The 19,696-nt window shown below is 38.4% G+C and overlaps 1 protein-coding gene across 1 annotated transcript; it reads left to right on the plus strand.

The window, feature by feature from the left end:
- The first annotated feature begins 11,351 nt into the window (after positions 1-11,351).
- rom1b (retinal outer segment membrane protein 1b) lies at positions 11,352-18,737 on the plus strand. The gene is made up of 5 exons (XM_036567956.1): positions 11,352-11,501; positions 13,356-13,631; positions 14,481-14,635; positions 16,012-16,258; positions 18,495-18,737. The coding sequence occupies exons 1-5, from the start codon at positions 11,352-11,354 to the stop codon at positions 18,735-18,737; spliced, it is 1,071 nt and encodes a 356-aa protein (XP_036423849.1).
- The last annotated feature ends 959 nt before the right edge of the window (positions 18,738-19,696 follow it).

A 19,696-nucleotide genomic window follows, 5' to 3' on the forward strand; every position in this document is an offset into this window, starting at 1 on the left:
TAAACCCCCGCTGAGAGAGAAAAAGATGTGGCCTGTTGGAAGAACAACATTCATTCAGTGCTTGACATGTCTGGACATGTTTAAAAGCACAAGTGATTTATTATTGGTGTAATATCCAGAGTAATATGCAGGTTATACAACATAAAACCATAATACCTCAGTTCTTCCATATTTTAAAATTAGAAAATGTTCAAATTAAAGGGAAATTTCACAGATTTTTCAAAATTGCTACATTCAGTTCAATCAATGAGAAGTACTCTAAGTCATTCAGAATGGTTCATCACAACAATGTCTCAGGAATCAGGCATTATTCGTAATCATTTTACATAATTAACTTGTGTAACTCTCTGTGAGGGAGCTTTTAGCAGCATTGAATTCTTCAGATTAAACTCTGAAGAATTAAACAGAGCATTTCAAATCAAAGCAATCCAAATGACCTTGTTTACATCTTAACCATTTAATTATGTGGAAATTAAATGAAAAATCTGTAGAATCCCAGTAGAAGCCATCATCATGCTTTGCAATTTTTTTGCTCCAGAACGTGATCGATTTTGTCCCTCTTGCTGCCTGTGTGCAAGGGCAATTGTTTCACGCTCTCATTCAGCTCAATGTGGAATCATTACATCAGAGTCTCATAACTATTGGGCGTCGGAGTGTTCAAAGGCCATTGAGCATGTTTCAGTTCTACTCAGTGCGCAGGATTTGGGATGCATTGAAGAATGTAGATCTAAATATTTATACTTTAGAAATTAATAAATACAAAGCAACATTGGCCCAGCACTATCATAGTCTGATGGTGTTACCTATGGTGAACGTATGACTGAACTGGTAGATCGACTGTAAAGAAGAGAGAGAGAATGGAAAAGTATTTCACTCCTGTGTGCGGATCATCAGAAGATGAGCTTAAACTCCAGAAACATCAGCATCTCATTTCCCATCACCAGGTACAGCATCACCATCCCAACCAATACCACTACCGAGGACAACAAGGGTATGTGCTGAGCCTTTTCTTTCTCTGTAAACCAAATTAAAAAGTCAAATTTGTGTGGATTTGATATTCACAAACAATATTTCATACCTTTGACCTGTTCTATATTAGATAGAATTTTACCACACTGTACCACAGGCTTATTATTCAGTTACTGACATTAACACCAGTTATTCAGCTAATATTATAAAAGGTTTGGTAACTATTATGAAACAAATATGTGTTATGCAGTTAAGTAAGGAACAGAAATGTATACCTACATACAGGCCTTTGGAGTTTAAAGCTCTCAACTATAAACAGAGCAACTCCCTAATAATGGTACATAAATATAAATTGACGTAAATGGTCATGTAGCACTGTAATTTATTCCAAAAGGTTTCATTACTAGAACATTTTTTCAGTTCTGCAATTTCTTCAACAGTCTACATGGGCCTATTTTTTGCACATAATCACAAATCCTTGCCCTTTTATCAAACCCAGTCCTTCAGACGAATATAGAAGACACAGTGACACCCATGACTTCCATCATCACCATCATCAAAATCACCCTCATCATCATCACCGAACCCTCACGAGCACCATTTCCAACCACAGCCAATACAACACCCTTTCTAGGGCCTCCACATCCAGCCTCTCGTCTTCTTCTTCCTCTTCTTCCTCTCCTTGGACTTCAGAGCCCAGTCTGGAGAAGGAGAGGTATCTCCTGCACAACAAACCCCAGCATTCCCTGTCCTGCTCCAACATTCCAGAAGCCAGGCACAAATTCCAAGATGAGGAATCAGAGGATTTGGACTTTGATCAGAGTGACTCAGCCGTTTTCCCACACCGTCAGCACAAGCAGGAACATCAGCAGCATTTTGGTCAATCCAGACACCCGCAAGGCCCGAGGACATCCAGACTCTGCAGGGGCCAGAGCAAGAGTGAAGAAGGACTGCTGCAGAGCCCTGGGGCAGATAAAAAACCCCACCCAATGGAGCCAGGCCCACTGTACAAGACTGCTAGCCTGGGACGAAGCCTTGCCTTCAATGAAACTGCAGCAGGAGCAGCAGCACAGGGCATGGCAGGACCTAAGAGGGCTACATCATCCATCCAGCTGCCAAGCAAAGGCATCCTGAAGAACAAAGATGAAGGCCAGATGCAAGGAAATGTTCGGAAATCTAAGTCTATGGAGGTACTGTCTACTAGTGTGCAGGTCACTGGTCCACGCAAGCAGAGCACAGTGGAGACTGCGAGAGCAGAATTGCTGAAAGAGAAGCTTGAATTCTCTGCCTTTCTGGATGAAATCACTAGGCAGGTCATCAGCCCCTCCAGACTCAGCTCTTTCGGGATCGCCTCCACCACAACACCAGCGTCTCCCAAATCGCCCCATGAGGAGTGCAGGATACCCGCTAAGTCAGTCAAGCAGGCACAGGAGCACGTTCAGCCACCAACTATACAGAGTTCCAAACTCACCAGATCAGACGGTGCAAAAATAGGAATGGACTCGCCATCTCACTCACACAGGAGATCCCATCCCAGCAAACACAACCATAACCATCATGCCACGAGTCCCTCTGGCCCTCCACAGCAGCAGCACCAGCAGCAGCACAGCCATGAAAGGAGGCCCTGCACTGAGAGGTAATGATGCATGATATATACAAAATATCATATTGCAGATAATATCTCTACATATTGTGAATTTGGTATTACTTACAGAATATTAAATATTCATGGTTAAAGATTGGCCTGCATCATTTTACTTTTTGTGAGAGCATCTTAAGACACATTTCTGTCTATGCATGGTCCTATGCAAATGATGATGATGATGATGAAGATTATTATGATTGTTATTGTTGTTATTATTATAATTATTATTAACATTTTGGTGGTGTTTGAACAAAACCAATAACTTTGTAGTAGAAAGAAAAAAGTTTAATTTATGTTAATGGGGAATTCCAACATCATGAATTGCTCACAAAAATTGCTGATGGTTTTCATCAATATTCCAGAAACTCATCTGGAATGATTTGCTCAGTATTGCTGTCAGTATACAAAAGTAAAAAAAAGTGGCTTATTAGATGGCTCATTTGCAGATTGCAGCCTTTTATAATATCAATATCGGTGATACATGCAAAGGCCAATTTTGCAATAACTCTTAACAAACAATATATTGTGCAGCCCGAGTGAGAGGCATGGAAGCACATCGTCACACAAACAGCAGCATAGGAAATACAGCCAGCTCCTCACCGATGGCACTAGCACCAGCCCCGAGCCCATCCTGCAGGAGAAACACCATCACGCCAAGCGCAGAGGGCCTAACCATGGAGGCCGTGGCGCGGCTAAGCAGCTCCATGCTGGCCATGAGCACAAGGGCTCTCCTCCCCCCACAAGACCCTCTGGCCTAGAGTCTGAGTCACCTTCAAGTAAGTCCTCCACAGCCACCAGCCCCAGCTCAGAGAAAAGCCACAAAAACAAACATGTGGGACAAAAGAGGAGCTCCAAAAACTCCCACAAGGTAAGCACATTTCTCTTTCTCTGTATACATACTATGTACATGTATTATACTATACAGTGCTGTGCAGATGTCAGAGACCACCTTTCTTTTATTTCACTTCCAGTCAAAATGATAATTAAGTACAAGTTATTCTTTTTATAGGAGATATTTTGAGACGATTAGATACAAGAGAGTCCTCTTACATAAGGAAAGAGGAAGTTAAACGAAAATAACTGAAAAAAACTGAGTTTTCAAAACTGAGGAAAAGAGAAAAAGGGACTCCTAACAAACATGCACGATCTGGTAGACCACCAAAACTGTCCACATTAGATAAACAGTACTTAAAGCATTCATCTTTGAGAGAGAGGAGAAAATCAAGCTCCACTCTTGATTTGGATTGGAAAAAATCCACTAGGGTTTCTGTCCATCCTTCCACTGTGAGAAGTCAACTCAACACTATGGGTCTGAAAGGATGTGTAGCTTTGTTTAAATCTGTTATTAGGATTAGTTCGTGAGAAGCAGAACATGCAACCAACTTCTAAGACTGAACTTTGGAGGTGTGGAAAAATATCCCTGCAGATTTCTTTGAAAAAACAAAAGCAAGAAACTGGAAAGAATGGAAGTTGTAATAAGATAAAGGGTGGACACATTAAATCAGTGTTGTCAAACTCAACCACTAAAAGGGCCATATTAAAAAATCTCAGCAAATCCGTGGGCGAGCTGTGTTTTTAATGAATTTTAATGAACATTTTGCCATGACCCGAACAGGCCATTGTTTATTGCAATGCAATGGGCATTAAATACTTATTCAAAAATAATTCTAAATAAAAATAAATTTTAGGTATTTTTTTAAACTGCCTATTTGCTTGAACTGGATACCAGGCATCTTTTCTTTTTGTGTAACCGCTGGCCCAGAGATTGTTGGAAGGGGGTCAGAATGCACACTATATTGCAGTGCATGCTGGGGACTGCAGTGTATCTAAAGGTAAAACAGTCTAATAAGAATAGAAAATTAAAATAATTTTGTGGGCCAAATAGGACTGTGTCACGGGCCTGACTTGGCCTGCAGGCCTTGTGTGTGACAGATGGACATTAAATACTGACAAATGTGATATTATGTTCAATTGCTGAGGCGTCTGTGTATTTTTTCTGTTCAATATGTTTTCTGTTTTTTTCCTGGTGCTGAAAAATGTATAACTAGCACTTAATGGCCATTTTGACTGGAAATTACATTAAATGAAGGGTAGTCTCTGACTTTTGCACAGTACTGTATATACCATATGTATCTTCACACAAGTGTTATCCACAAAAACCTTAACCTTCTTATCAGTATTTATAGAGGATTAAAAAATTAGGAACTTGGGCCAATGATTTACAGTAATTTTTCTCTGCATTAGCTTGACACCTTATTTAAAGACATTATGTGCACTAAAATTGAACAGCAGCACACAGGGTAAACCCCATCCTGCCTGCATCTGTTCATTAGCCTGGTGGAACCGGATGAGTCTGAATCAATGGTCTTTCCTGAAGCGCATGACTTCGAAAATCAATGTTCTGTTTATCTTTCTGTCCCCTCATGCTCCCACTCTCCCACCCCCAGGATCCAGTGAGCACTGAGGACAGAGCTGAGTGAGTGTTTTTCGCTCTGCAGTGTTATTGCACACTATTGATTCTGCCAATTCCAAAGTATTCCTCTGTTTTGTGTTGCCTGCTACTCTATATTTTGCCAGCCAGTCTGAAAAAAAATGGATCCTCCTTTGCTTATGTCTGGCCAAAGTAGACCCAGAACAGTTTTGCAATGCTGTCAGATGCAGGAAGTCTTATAAGGAAATGAAAACTATTTTGTTCTATGAAAGCAACCAACATAATTTTCCTGATTATAAGTACCAAGTAAGTGGTTCAGTTATAAAAGCAAATGGTTTCTGTCCCTAACAAAAAACTCCAACTCCCATGATGCCTTGCAGATTGCTGGAGCAGTATAACAAAGAGCTGCATGAGAATCTGTTGCAGACAGTGGCATGCATAGAGAACATGGAGACAGAACTGCAGTGCACCAAAGCAGAATTAAGCAGCTTTAAAGAGAAATACAAAAGGTGAGACTGGATGGTCAAAAGATTTTGATATAATCTCAACCACATAATATTCTAGATGTCATACACAATAGTAAACATGATACACGATAACATGATAACATTAATACAGAGGCAAAGACAATTAATAATTACTATAATATTGTGGTTTAAATGGAATATTCTCTAAAATTTTACATACTTTCTTAACAGACCAAATGAAGGGTGTTTTACAATATAGCCCTGATATGACTGCTCAAATCTGTCTCATTTCCTCTCAGGCTTCAGGAGAGCTACACTAGCTGCCAGCAGGCCAACAATGTCCTAGAACAAAAGCTCCAGTCTGTGGTGAGACACACACACATCCAAACACCTAGAATACAGATGCTGTAGTAATGTACCCAGAGTGCATATACATACATAAAAAAGAAAAATAGAAATAAAAATAACAGAAGCCTCATATGTAACGTAACTGTTGGAACAAAACCATCTGTATTTTTCCATTTTTCTCTATACAAAATTTAAAAATCTCATCTGTCCTTTACATTTCTGAAAATATTTAGAAAAAGATCTTATTACGCTGACTTACATTCAAATGAAGAATGTTTTTTGCCCTCTGTACACTTATGAGGATTTGTTTCAGCAATGATGACATTAAGCAAATAACATAGACGCAGGAAGGTTTTTCAAGTTTGGGGTGCTGAAATTTTAAGCAGCGTATATGTGACATCACGCAGGTTTTTTCATTTGAATTTTTGTGGATTATTTACATCAAAAGTGTCATGACGTGTTTTAATGTGGCGAGAGATATATATGGCTGCTGTCGGAAGAAATCGTATCTCCGTTTTTGTCATTTTTCAGTTTTTGAGATAATTTGAAAATGCATGTTGCCTCTTACATTGTATGTAAATTTCAGATTTTGGACCAAAAGAAATGGCCCAAAAAGACTTGGAAAAAGGTCTGGTTCCATTGACTTACATTAAAAGTAAAGTATGTTTTTCCCTTCTCCTGGAAAGTTACCATTTTGGAGATACAAGGTTTTCTTCCGACAACAGCGATATATATAACTGAGGCATCAAACCACTGATGCGCACCCTACTCACTGCTCTCTTTCATTCTAGATTAACGTTATGCAAATTAGATAAGCAGTGGCCAATAGGATTGTTGATATAGGACACAGTAACCGAATGTGTCACACCCATAATCATGCTGCACACTTTCAACACTCAATTGTGGGACCCTATTGCATTAGCTGATTTTTTAAAGTACTTACCCTTTCTGGCCTTATCATTTCCCCTTGAGGGATTGTACAACACTGTCTTAAGGTCCATTCCAATACTTTATTAGCTCAAGCGAAGTTTATTCCATTAACCCCTTGAAGGTGCAAAGGACCTTGCCCAGAAATCACTGTGACCTGACACATTTACCGTTTCAAATCCGTAAATAATGGCAGACAAAGCTGTTTATAAGCCATTGCAGGAAAATACTTTTAAATGTGTAATATTTCACAATCATAACATTTGACTTTAGGTTGCAAACTAAGGCATGTGTTATACAGGACTGCAGAAACAACTTTATCACTTTACTTTGCTAGCTTGCTACACAGCTAACAATAACAAGAAAAAGAAGAAGAAAGACAATACACCACAGCTCTACACCATGTTTATATAAGTATAGAAAAAGCTACATTCAAGTTTCAAAAAAAAAAAAGAAGAAAAAGGAAGCAATTTACATTTAAAAGTTTGCATGGCTAACCAGTTAGCATACTGAGGCTAAATTAACCAAGGGTGAAAAATCTGCTCCTCACTGTTCCCACATCTGAGTGGTGGGTTGAAGTTGGCATGGGCGTGTTTGAAAAAGTATTGAAATGTGGCCTAAATATATATATATATATGATGTTATACAGCGTAGCTACTTCAAATTTTGAAAATATAAAGATGAAACATAATATGAAAATACATGCACCACCTTAAAACAAGGTCATAATATCTTCACTACACTCAAATTATTTTAAAGTTACAGTTAAACAGTCCTGATATATAGTCCTTGGTGTGCTACAGCCCCCTCAGCACCTCCACTTCCTGTATCCATGTCAAATTATGCTTAATAATGACATTGTTGAATGACAATTAACTGAATCAACTTAGCATTTTCAGTGTCTATATGGCACCTGCAGCTTTTGCCTGCACTCTTGCATGAAGTACATAACCATATACACTGCGTGTAACCCTTTGCTGAGCATTACTAGCTTGCTCTCATTTTTAGGTGGACAGCACAAACTCAGAGAGGAAGTACCACTTGCATAGGATTATGGAACTGACTAAGCAACTGGACGCAGCTAAAAATACCATCATCTCACTGGAAAACATCAATGTGAGTGCAGATGCTGGACAGATTATTACTGGTTTATTGATCTATAACAGATGATGTAAAAAGTTGCCATGAGCAGAGACTGTCATTCTTGTGCCTCATGAGTTTCATGTTGTGTGTCACTTCCATTTTCAGGTTCCCTCCTTGATCAAGGAGCTTCTGAACAAGCATTTTGACTCTCAGGAGGCTGTGAGGAACTTCTTACTCTCCTCCAACTCACCTGGTCTGTCTGACACTGGCCAATCAGGCAGAGCCTTAGGACTCAGGGACAGCCAATCGCCCACTGGGAAAGGGGAGCAAAGAGCATCTGATTGGTTATTCACTGGACAGAGAGGCCTAAGTGACAGACAACAGCATGTTACAGCATTTTTGCCATGGACAGAAAGTCAAGACCCCTGGATGGGGTCAGAGAAGACTGTACTTAACCAGGAGACTAAACCAGGAGATATAAACCTTCCTTTTACTGTTGCTGATATTAGCCAGGCCATCTATAGAAACATAGCAGATGAGAAGGCCACAGGGCATGACCCTATGGTCACAGTGCATCACTTAGGCTCAGAGACAGAAATACATTCCGTCGGCATGTGGAGGGCTAGCGATGTTCCAGCTAATCCGTACAGCCTGGAGGAGATAGGCTCAAACAGAGCAGCAGGAGCACAGAAGCTAGAAGGGAGTTCAGGTAATGCACAAAAGAACCCGAATGAGGTCACCTATATTTCAGCACAGAAGATGCTGGATAATTTTATGACCCAGATTCCTACTCCCACACAGGAAGGGCCATTAGAGAGAGATCACGTAGGCCGGGACTGGGCGAGGAGGCCTGCAGAGGGCCTTTAGGCTGCTTTAAAGGATTAGTTCAACCAAATATGCTAACATACCTTACAATGAATAGAAGCTAGTAACCACCAATTAGCATGATGTAATTTTCATCATGTGAATTGATGGCTATTCACTTTTTTTCAGCGTTAGCATTAGAATTACCATTTCTGACTAAAGTATTCATTTAATGACCTGATTCAAGCTGACCACTCCTATAACACTGAGTGCTACTCTCAGTAAAAAGTAGGTTGGAGAAACAAAGCTGGAGATTGTCTATAGGTAGTGTTTGGTTTTCAGTCTATTAAACACTGTTAGAGATTAGAAGGGAAACTCGAAGGGATAAAGAGAGCATAGAAACTTGCTTGACAGCAATTTCCTAATTTTTTGGTTGCAGACTTACTTATGTTTAGGATTTTCAGTGGAGAATCCCACGTAACAGTGTAGTACACATGAAAACCAGTTCAAAAATGATTTGGCCCATGTAAAATATTTTCAACTCACTCTTTTTTGTTGGGAGTAGGCCTTATGGGGGTTATTTTCTATCCTTCCCTCCTGCTTTCATTTTCTATTTAAAGAAGATGTGTGGTTGTGCTGCTTTTCCTCTGTTTACTCTGCTTATAACTAAACTAAGAGAGCTAGAATATGCTACTTATTACCTCCATTTTAGTCAATTTTGTTTCTCTTCTGTCTGCTAAATGTTTGTATATGTAGAGTAATGTGCATAGGTCAGAGATCAGCCTTCATAGTTTTGATTTCTAGTACAAGTAATTCATTTTTCAGGAGGTTCAGGATGTTTCTGGAGACAATCCATTGCTTCAGATCTGAAAAAAATCCACAGGTGTTTCTATCCATCCTTCCACTGTGAGACAACTCAACACTATGAGTTTGAAATGATTTGTAGCTGACAAGAAGCCCTTACTGGAAAAAGGAAAAAATATAGAAATAGATAAAAAAGAAGATTTGCTAATCAAATGGACTGACCACTCCAGAGTCCAGACAATATCACTGAATGTGTTTGGGATTACTTTCATCACAAGAAGCAGAAAATGCAACTAGACTACTAAGATCCAACTTGAAGATGTGGAAAAATATCAGATTTCTTAGAAAAACTGAAAGCAAGTCTCTGAAAAGAATGGAAGATGCAATGAAGGCAAGAGTGGACACACTAAATATTGAATATTTTTGTGTTGTATTTAGTTGTTGAGACTTTTAAATTTTCTGGTAAATATGTGTTTTCTGCTTTTTTTGCTGAAAAATGGACAAAATGGCTGTTAGGACTGGAAATTAAATAAATTAAATAAATTAAATAAATGAAGGGTGGTGTCTGACTTTTGCACAGTACTGTAAGTGGTAGAACGAAAATGAAAATGTACATACTGTAAAGGCTGTTATTACTGTTAATTATGGTTCATGCATTTTAATGTAAAGAATTTAATGGATGTTTTGTGAAATTTTGTTATGCATATATCAGGTGTGCTCATTCATCTGGAATAGAACGATGCTGCACTGTTGACATGGTGATTATAATTCAGCGCATTTTGGCACTTTCTCTCACACTCAGTTCAGACTGCAATAGATCAATAAACTGTGTACAAAAATTTGGTACGTTTTGTGTCTCTTACACTGAGTGACCACTTTTAACCTTAAACACTATACAACATTTTTCTCCTCCCATTTGACTGCTATTCCTCCCTCCCCTCCCTCCTTCCTCTCCTCCACTGCTATCATTAAGATACCTGGGACCCCCTCCCTCCCTCTCTTTGGCTTTGCAGTCCAAGGGCAGGTGTGCTTAAAGGACATTGGCCTGGATTCCTATTGGCTGGAGTTAGTTTAATAGGATCGGACTTGAGGAGAAGGGATTATGGCACCCAAGACATAATAATGCCCCATACAATATTTCTGAGCCCTCGCCAAAATGGCTGCAGAACTGTAGGAGGCATTCTGTAGGCTCTGGGTCCCAAACGAAAGACACCGAACAATCTTTGAAGGTAATCAGTAATCCTAACTTTTACGTTAATTCAGATGGAATGTAAAGCTTCTGTTTAATTTTTTTAATACGTTACTGGGAATTTCCATGTATTAACCACTTGAATTCTAGGCTTTTATTGAGTTATTATCCTTAAGACTTATTATTCAGTAAATATTATGATTTATTTGGCAATTATTAACATGTAAGTTATGCAGATGTGAAATTGAACTAAGAACTAAGGAATGGGCCCACATACAGGCCCTTAGTGTTTAAGGGGTTAAAGTTGTTTTGAATCTGTTTTTCTTGGTGGATTTATGGTTAAAAATGCACAATCTAAATTATTTTTAATGTGTTCTTTACCTGTAAATTGTCTGTTTACTCCTGAATCGGATGTTCGGCCGAGCATATTTACCTCCCAAAGCCTTAAATCCCCGTCTCTCGTCTTTTCTCTCATCCTCACAGAACTAGGCTAGTTATTTATAGTTTATCAACTTTAGCTGTATTCTAATAAGCATTGGGATGATGTCATAACTTCATTTTGAATTTATTACAATTATGTTTTTTTCTTTTTTAACCTGTGGCTAATCCTCTCGATTGCAGTCTCACTTTCTCCGGCTCATCCTTTAATACCTCCTTCCCTTGCCTTTGTTCTCTTATTCTAGCATGTCAGTCTTGAAGTTAAAGTTCTCCTTCCAGAGGAGAGTGCGTTTGGCCCAGGGCCTCTGGCTCCTGTCATGGGTGGCCATGGTCTCTGGAGCCATCACCGTTGCCATGGGGGTCTTCCTCAAGACTGAACTGGTCCGCAGGGCTGAGGTAATAAGCCTTAATTACTTCTAATGCCAGCTCAACACACAGTTCGTTACAATGTCCATAGCCTCAACAGCTCAGCCACATTGTATTTCACTTAACTGTATTTCACTAATTCATAATTTTTGCAAGATTTTTGACTTACAGTTATGTTATTACCCATAAATTATTGTTATGACCTAAATTAATTATTTATATAGTTACAGAGTCTTGCTCACAAACATGTGATAAGGATATAATTACTACACTTTTTTAAACTAAATTCTGGGTGTGTAATTCATTAATGACTATTATAACCTCGAATAGTCTTCTGTATTCTAACTGTATGGAATTAATTTAGCCCAATATTTTTCTGGTGCCCACAACATGGAGGATCTAGTACAATGTAGTACGTAAACATTGTTAAATTTGAAGAAACTAAGCAGCAAAAACAGACCATTTTGAACTGATTCTTTCTGTGATGTCACAAAAATCTGTTTGGCTTGCAGCAGTTTAGCTCCGCCCATCCACACTGAAGTTATAAGGCATGTTTGAGCATGAACCGCTTTTTGAACAAGGCACAACACAGGGCAGCCAATCAGAACAGGGCTCATTTACATATATCCGTGTTAAAAGCACAGTTACAAAAACAGCCTGTTTAAATCTAAGGGATAAAGAGAGGCTGGAAAGTGGTTATGATTGGCTTTGGTACACAGAACCACACAAATAGAAATAAGGAAACCTGTAAAGTAGCACAATGGAACAGAATTATTAGTTCATCCAAAGCAATATACGGATATACTGAAGTATATAGGGCAAAGTTCAACTCATCCACATACTGTGCATTAACAGCACTGCAGGCCATGATTTGCAAAACTAAACCTGACTGGACTAGATATTTTCCACCTTGTACAACTGAACACTGAAGCTTAATACAACAGTAAACAGTCAGTTCTTATTTTTGTGTATGCATTGTGTCAACATCAGCCACAGTCTGCAGACTCAGTGCTAGAACTGAAGCAGCTGGGGTGCCTTTTGCTGTCAGTCCTTGACAGTCTTTAATGGGTGTTGCTGGTCACATGTCAAAGGAACAGGAAATAACCTCCAACGCCCAATGTAGGAAAGCCATTAGGTCAGCACGTGTAGATCTTTGAACATTTACAACTTCTTCTTTTACAGCTCAACATCCCATAGTTAGACCTGCTTTTAAGTTTCAGAACAAATGACGGTTTTAGGTTGTTTCCATCAATGGCATTAAAAAATATCAGTCAAACTTACTACATGTGACTCTGTCCTGCTATTTGGCATTTCCTTTACAATACTGTTGGTATTGTCCAGAGTTATGTCCAAAGGCCGCAGTACCGCATCCATGCAAAAGGAGTGCATTCCCTTTCTTTGCGTCATAAAAATCCTTGTATTTTTTGAAATGGTAACTTTGTAGAAAAGGTCAAAATGTTCTTAACATATTGGTAATATAACTTTAAAAAATTAGCTTTTCAAAATTTATATTAAACGATTTATCATATAATGTTCACACCTTTAAAAGGGCACATGGCCTTTTCATATGGAGTATATTTTTCATATATATATATATATATGTATATGTACACTGTCATCCATAAAATCACCAGTTTTTCTAGGAAATAAAAGCTTACACCTAAATTAAATTGCCTTTTAATCAAATTTTTTCAGCTGCCTAAAACTTTTGCACAGTATTGTATGTAATTGTGTTTTAAAGCCAAGACACTCATCACTTAACAATGTGGTAAACTACCTCTCAGCTTGTGTTTTCCTATTAAAGTTAAAAACACTGCATTTCTGCAGATTTCCAAAGTTGCTAATTCTGTTTATTGCACCTTTAACTCTCACCTTGTTTTGTAGGTGATGCACAACAATGACATCCACATTGTGCCCAATCTGCTGATGGCAGTGGGGCTGGCATCCGTGGGGATCAACATCTGTGCTGGTAAAGTGTGCCAGGACTCTCTGGACGCCTCACGGTTTCCACGCTGGAAGAACTTCCTCACTCCCTTCTTCTGTGTCTCCATATTCTTCACCTCCCTGCTGCTGGTGGCCATGATATTGAGCTATGCCCTGCAGCCCAGTCTGGAGGAATCTCTGAAAGTGGGCCTGAAGAATGGCATTCGCTTCTATAAGGTGAGCAATTACATGCACAAATTCACATTCTCTCTCTTATAACCCAAAAACAGCAGGCACTATTATTCAGCTAACCTTAAGATTATTACTCAGGTATTACTATGCAATTAAACCATTATGAAACTAATATAGAATTTACTTATGATGATGAAAGAAGATGACATAAGACCCCATGCATTATCTCTAACATCAGTAACCAAAAGAAATGGCTCAGTTAGATATTTAAATAAATTCAAGCAAATAAGGATGACATGACAACAAAATACTTTCAAACATCAGGATTATTGTGTTTCTGAAAACTCACCAGAACCACTCACATGGTATTGTTTTTGTCATGATAATGGGTTGGGTACTGTCCTCATGAAGTATGAGCACGTAGTTAAATCCAAACATAATGAAATATAGTATAAAGTATATTTTGGGACAGAAATCACCAAAAAGATAATTTCTGATTTCTGTGTTAATCATTGCACCAAAGTAAGCCAGTGTAATGACAATGTACAGTTATATGCAAACTTTTGATTGTTTTGTTGATTTACAGAGAATAAACTTAAATATAACATTTTGATAACATTCCCATTTTACTCCACAAGTTTCATTTATTTGCTGAGTTTAACATAATGAAAAAATAAAAATAAAACAATAAAAAAGTGCAATAACTTTTGCACAGGCCACTTTCTATGTTTCATTTTTCCCAATATGTTAAATTCAGCAAATAAACAGTAGTCATGCATTAGTCATGTAATTTAGTCCAAGGACAAATTTTATGTGCTGTAAAACTTGTCACTATGTCACATAACAGACCCAAAGCTCTCAGAGCTAAGTATAAAGAGGTAATACATTCCACAGGACACAGACACTCCAGGCCGCTGCTTCCAGAAGGAAACAATTGACCGTCTGCAGATTGAGTTTCAGTGCTGTGGAAACACCAACTACAGGGACTGGTTTGAGGTGCAGTGGATCAACAACCGGTACCTGGACTTCACCTCCAAAGAAGTGAAAGAGTGAGTCATTAAAAAGAAAGCACTTTGCTGCACCACACTGGGGGAGAGATGGAGAGAGAGAAAGAGAGAGAGAGAGAGAGAGAGAGAGAGAGAGAGAGAGAGAGAACAGAACCAGCAGTGTGTATGGTCAGCGGATGAGGGGACTTCCTGTACTTCCTGTAAACATCATTGACAGCCCCACATTCTTGCTTTCATAATCAATGAAAATGTCGTTTTTGGCAAGTGCTGATCAAAAAGGTCATGTGCCAGCATATGTCACCCTGACCGATTTACATTGATCATCACTCAAAATACTCACATCCATAAGGAACTATGGATTATCCCCCAAAAAATCTATTTAGAACGCACAAAGAACAATCTACTGCCTCATTGCTGCTGTAACCACCATGAAAGAATATAAAATGCCCTCTTCAGCTTTACGCTTATAATTCAGTTCATCTTAAAGCTTATATTTTAGTAAGTAATGTGAATTATTTTGTAACTACTGACAAACAAATATGTAAGTTAAATAGCTGCATTCAGCAGTAATGGAAGTGTGCACCTAAAGTACTGTGAGGTCTTTAGAGCTTAAGTGGTTAAAAAGTAGTGATGGGCAGTAATGAAGTACATGTGACCGACTACTGTACATAAGTCCTTTTTTGAAGTCTCTGCACTCTGTTTTCCATATCATCGCTATTAAAAGAACACAAAAACACAAATATCTCCAAAATAGTAACTTTACAGCAGAAGAACACTTTTTTTACTTTTACTGTGAGTCAATGAAATTAGATTTTTATTTCAATATTCCAAGCTTTTTTGGTGCATTTCTGTTGGTCCATTCATCATGAAATTTTCACATAATATAGAGGGCAGCCTCTGCTCTCAATGATGTATGAAAATGAAAAAAAAGCAAAAAAATACATTTTTAGATACATTTTTGACAACGATGATATACAAAAGAATAATAATCATTAGATCACTAAACTTCACTAAATCTCTCCCCTGACTGTCCAATCATAGTTCTGACAAGCTTTCAGAATGAAAGAAAATGCTGTAATAACACTGTGCAGGGTATTTTTAATAAGATACCTTATTTACTGGGAGTTTGGATGGGAAATGTAATTTTACCCATTTACTACACTGAAGACTACACAAGACTACACTGAAGTGTAGAAATGACTGAATTTTAAGAATATCTCACAATACTTTTACTTTTAATACACGTAAAAACAAATACAATTTCCCTTGTAGGACCAATAAAGTACATAACATCTATTTTCACTCAAGTACTGGATTTGTAAACTTTGTCCACCACTGTTAAAAACATCCAGGGCTAACTGACATATCTAGCAGTAGCGCCTGACTGTGTGTCTTGTGCCACTCTTTCTCCTGTCCAGTCGTGTGAAGAGTAACGTGGATGGCCGTTACCTGATGGACGGCGTGCCGTTCAGCTGCTGTAACCCGGCCTCCCCGAGGCCCTGTATCCAGTACCAGCTTCTGGACAATGCAGCCCATTACAACTATGAGTACCAGTCCGAGGAGCTGAACCTGTACAACCGTGGCTGTCGTCAGGCTCTGGTCAACTACTACATGGGCCTGATGAACACGATCGGGCCTGGAGTCATGTCTGTCTTCCTGGTTCAGGTACAGAGCATGAAGATTGAGAATTATAAAGGTTAAGTGTGCTGTAGCAGAAAAAAATCCTCAACCATCCATCTGGAGATGCACTGTAGCTTAGAGCAGAGTCAAAGCTATTCAAGGTCTGGAGACATTTATTAGATGGCAGATCAGAGCTGGAATATCTGTAGGAAGGTTGATAACAATAATAATAGTTGAGAACATAACCTTGAGAACATAACATTGAAATAAGACAATAGTCAATAAAAGGACATCAACTGAAAAAAGGGACAACAATGAGACAAAGATAAAAGACCAGATAAATGAAACAAACGGTTAGATGAAGAAAAAACAAAACAGACAGCTAGATATCTGACTGCTTAATAATCACTGCATTAAAATGTGCTGTGCTCTGACCCACCAGGCAGGATTTGAAGAGCAGTTATATACAGCCTGGTTTGTTTAAGAGTAAAACTAACCATTTTTGTTAATAGGCTGTAGAGAAACAGCTTCAATTTATAACTTTAAAGTAAAAACTGCTAATTATTGCGAGGATTTCACAATATTCAACACATTTTTAATTTTATTGTGAAATCAACTCATCTTAAGACTTTTTCTAGAATAACACTGCAAATCATCACTGCAGATTATCATTGGGAGTTAACAGTTTAATAGAACAAAAAAATTAGTATTTATTGTTTTGGTTTAATTAACATTTATAATTCTGGAAAAATTAAAAGTAATTTTTCTTATATGTCAATTTACAGTAAATTACTGGTGAATGAGTTGCATTACTTTTTTACAGTAGTTATGTAAAAATACAAGAGAATCCTGTAGTTTAATTATGGCTCAATACAGTAAGTGCACCGAAGAATACAGCTATATCCATTAATATCTTGTGGTTCTTAGTCACAGTATACAGTTGCTATTTTGCATTATTTACTGTTAGTAGTACTGTTAGTTCAGTAAATTGCTGTGAAAGTAATGCAACTAGTATGTAAATATTATAGTACTGTAATTTTTTACAGTGTAGCTAATTACAGGTGTTATTGGAGGAAACTGTTTAATGACTACATTATTATAGAGCTGACCTACAATAACATCAGTTTGTTATGTGACATGCCTCCCTATATTGAACCATTCACACATTCATCCAGCTATTGACCGGCTCTGCAGCCATCTTATGGCACGAAAATAATCTGACCCAGAGGTGGAATCTCTAGCTGCTGTCATTAACCGCTGTGTAATCAGCCAAAGGAATTCACAGCTGTGATTCTCTACAGTTCTTAGCTAAAACCTTTATATAATTCTAATAGGCTTCACTGAGTCAGGACCACTTCACAGCTACTTTAGGTTGCACTGCCAGCAAAATATAGTAAAAAGAGGCAGTAAACACTAAGCTAAATGCGTTTGGAGAAGCCATGGCTTGTTGTGATCATCCACAGAAACCACATAATTCCCATACATTGGCCCCAAAAGTATTTGGACTCAATTCAACCACTGGTAAAATTGTATGTAGTTGTTTAGATTATGTCATTTTTGATAAACTGATGGTAGACTCTTTGTGTGGAGAAAAACTGGAGACGAATTACAAACAGTACAGAGCCCTGTTGGTGACATTTCTGTATAAACAAAAGTAATACATGGCTATTACTTAGTAAGATGTGGGAACGAGATCCTAATACTTGGGCACGACTTAATCATGGCAATGAGATAATTAAGCCTTGACCACAGCTTAATAAGGCATGATCTTGTTTCCTTTCTAAGTTGTGGCTACGCATTAGGATCTTGTTCACATGGCTTAATACAGCGTGGCCACGCATTATTATTTATTTATATGGGATGTCACCAGCAGGGCTCAGTAAAAAAAGATTGCTCTAAGGATACTTTAAAGCACATAGGTGGAAAAGTCAAAGTCTGGGGCTGTTTTCATACAATAGTGTCGATGAGCTTGTGTTCATTGATGGAATTATTAATGGAATTAGATACAATTGCTCAAATGATAATGATCTGAAACAAACCAGCCCCTTTTGAGAGAACACTTTAATGACAGTCTTGGAATGGTCTGTTTAAAATAAATGCTGCTTGGTTTGACACTTTGGTTTGACAAATACTTTTTGGGGACATTGTTGCCATATTTTATGCAGGCAACAATCAAAATCCTGCACAGCACAGCATTAAAAACACACACCTTTGACAAGCCTGTCCAGAACAAACGCAAGACCACCTTTAACCCCCTGTGGCCTCTCTCTGTATGCTGTAGATGACTGTGCTCTTTAGCCTGCGCATCCTACAGACGTCCATGCAGGCAGTGGAGGGTCAAGAGAACGTGGAGATCGAGACTGAGGGCTACATCCTGGAGAAAGGAGTGAAGGAAACAGTCAAGGAGTTGCAAGAGAAGATCATGAACTTCTTCAAGCAAGTGCAGGTGGACGTCACTCCTCCAGCCACCGAGGCGGCAGCAGAGGAAGCAGCACCGGAGAAGGAGGCCACGTCCTCAAGCTAAAGGACAGGGACTGGTTGAATAGAAGGTTGAATAGAGATCATAATTCTAATGATCAAAAATCTAAACAAATATAAAAAATAAAAACACTCCTTATTTATGTTATATCGTTATTAATTATCAATAAACTTGCCATTACAATTTCAACATAATTTGATGAAAAAAAGTCATTTATGACATCAAAAAAGTCTTGACCTTTCCTTTCATCCGAACATAGTGACGTAAAAATACAGAAAGTTGAAGAACCTGAAGGAAACCATACTGTTTCACAGTGGTGTATGAAAGAGTGTGTATATGAAACTGCATGCTGTTTGTAGTCCCTCGTTCTGCTTTATGCGTGGCTATAAAGATATCAGTCTAGAGCAAATGCAAAAGAAGCGTGAGGCAAATAAAGATTTGAGTTTGTATCTGCTTTGTGATGTTACTGGGTCAATTTTTCCAGCTTGTAAAAGTGACTGCAATGCTGTTTTTGATTTGAAACTATTTATAAAGGCTCAGAGCCCCTCCCTTCTTCCTCAAGAGGGTTTGAGAGAGTTGTCTCGCTTCTGTTTTATTCCTTTAGAGCACTTTCTCCTCACTATTGGTTTGGCCGAGGGTAACTTAGTAGACTAAAAGATTTTGTGAAGGCTTTGATCCCTATCGCATAGATAAAAATAGAATGAGAGTGTGATGTGGAGGGGGTTGGGGGAAGAGTGAGAGAGAGAGAGAGAGAGAGAGAGAGAGAGAGAGAGAAAGAGAGAGAGTGAACTGGATTATGTAGGCTAGTCTATAAACGACTAGTATGTCAGACTGATTTAGACAGCGTTGCAGGCTGTCCCGTGTTATGACGCATGAAATCTCTTTATCCTTTTGGTAGCTGCTAATACCATAACTGCTGTCAAAGCATTCACCCATAGCCTACAATGTAGAACAAACATGAGAACTTTTTATAATGTACCATATGTAGCATATCTGTGTCAACA

This window comes from Colossoma macropomum, unplaced genomic scaffold, assembly GCF_904425465.1.
Source record: "Colossoma macropomum unplaced genomic scaffold, Colossoma_macropomum, whole genome shotgun sequence".
NCBI classification, from domain to species: Eukaryota; Metazoa; Chordata; class Actinopteri; order Characiformes; family Serrasalmidae; genus Colossoma; species Colossoma macropomum.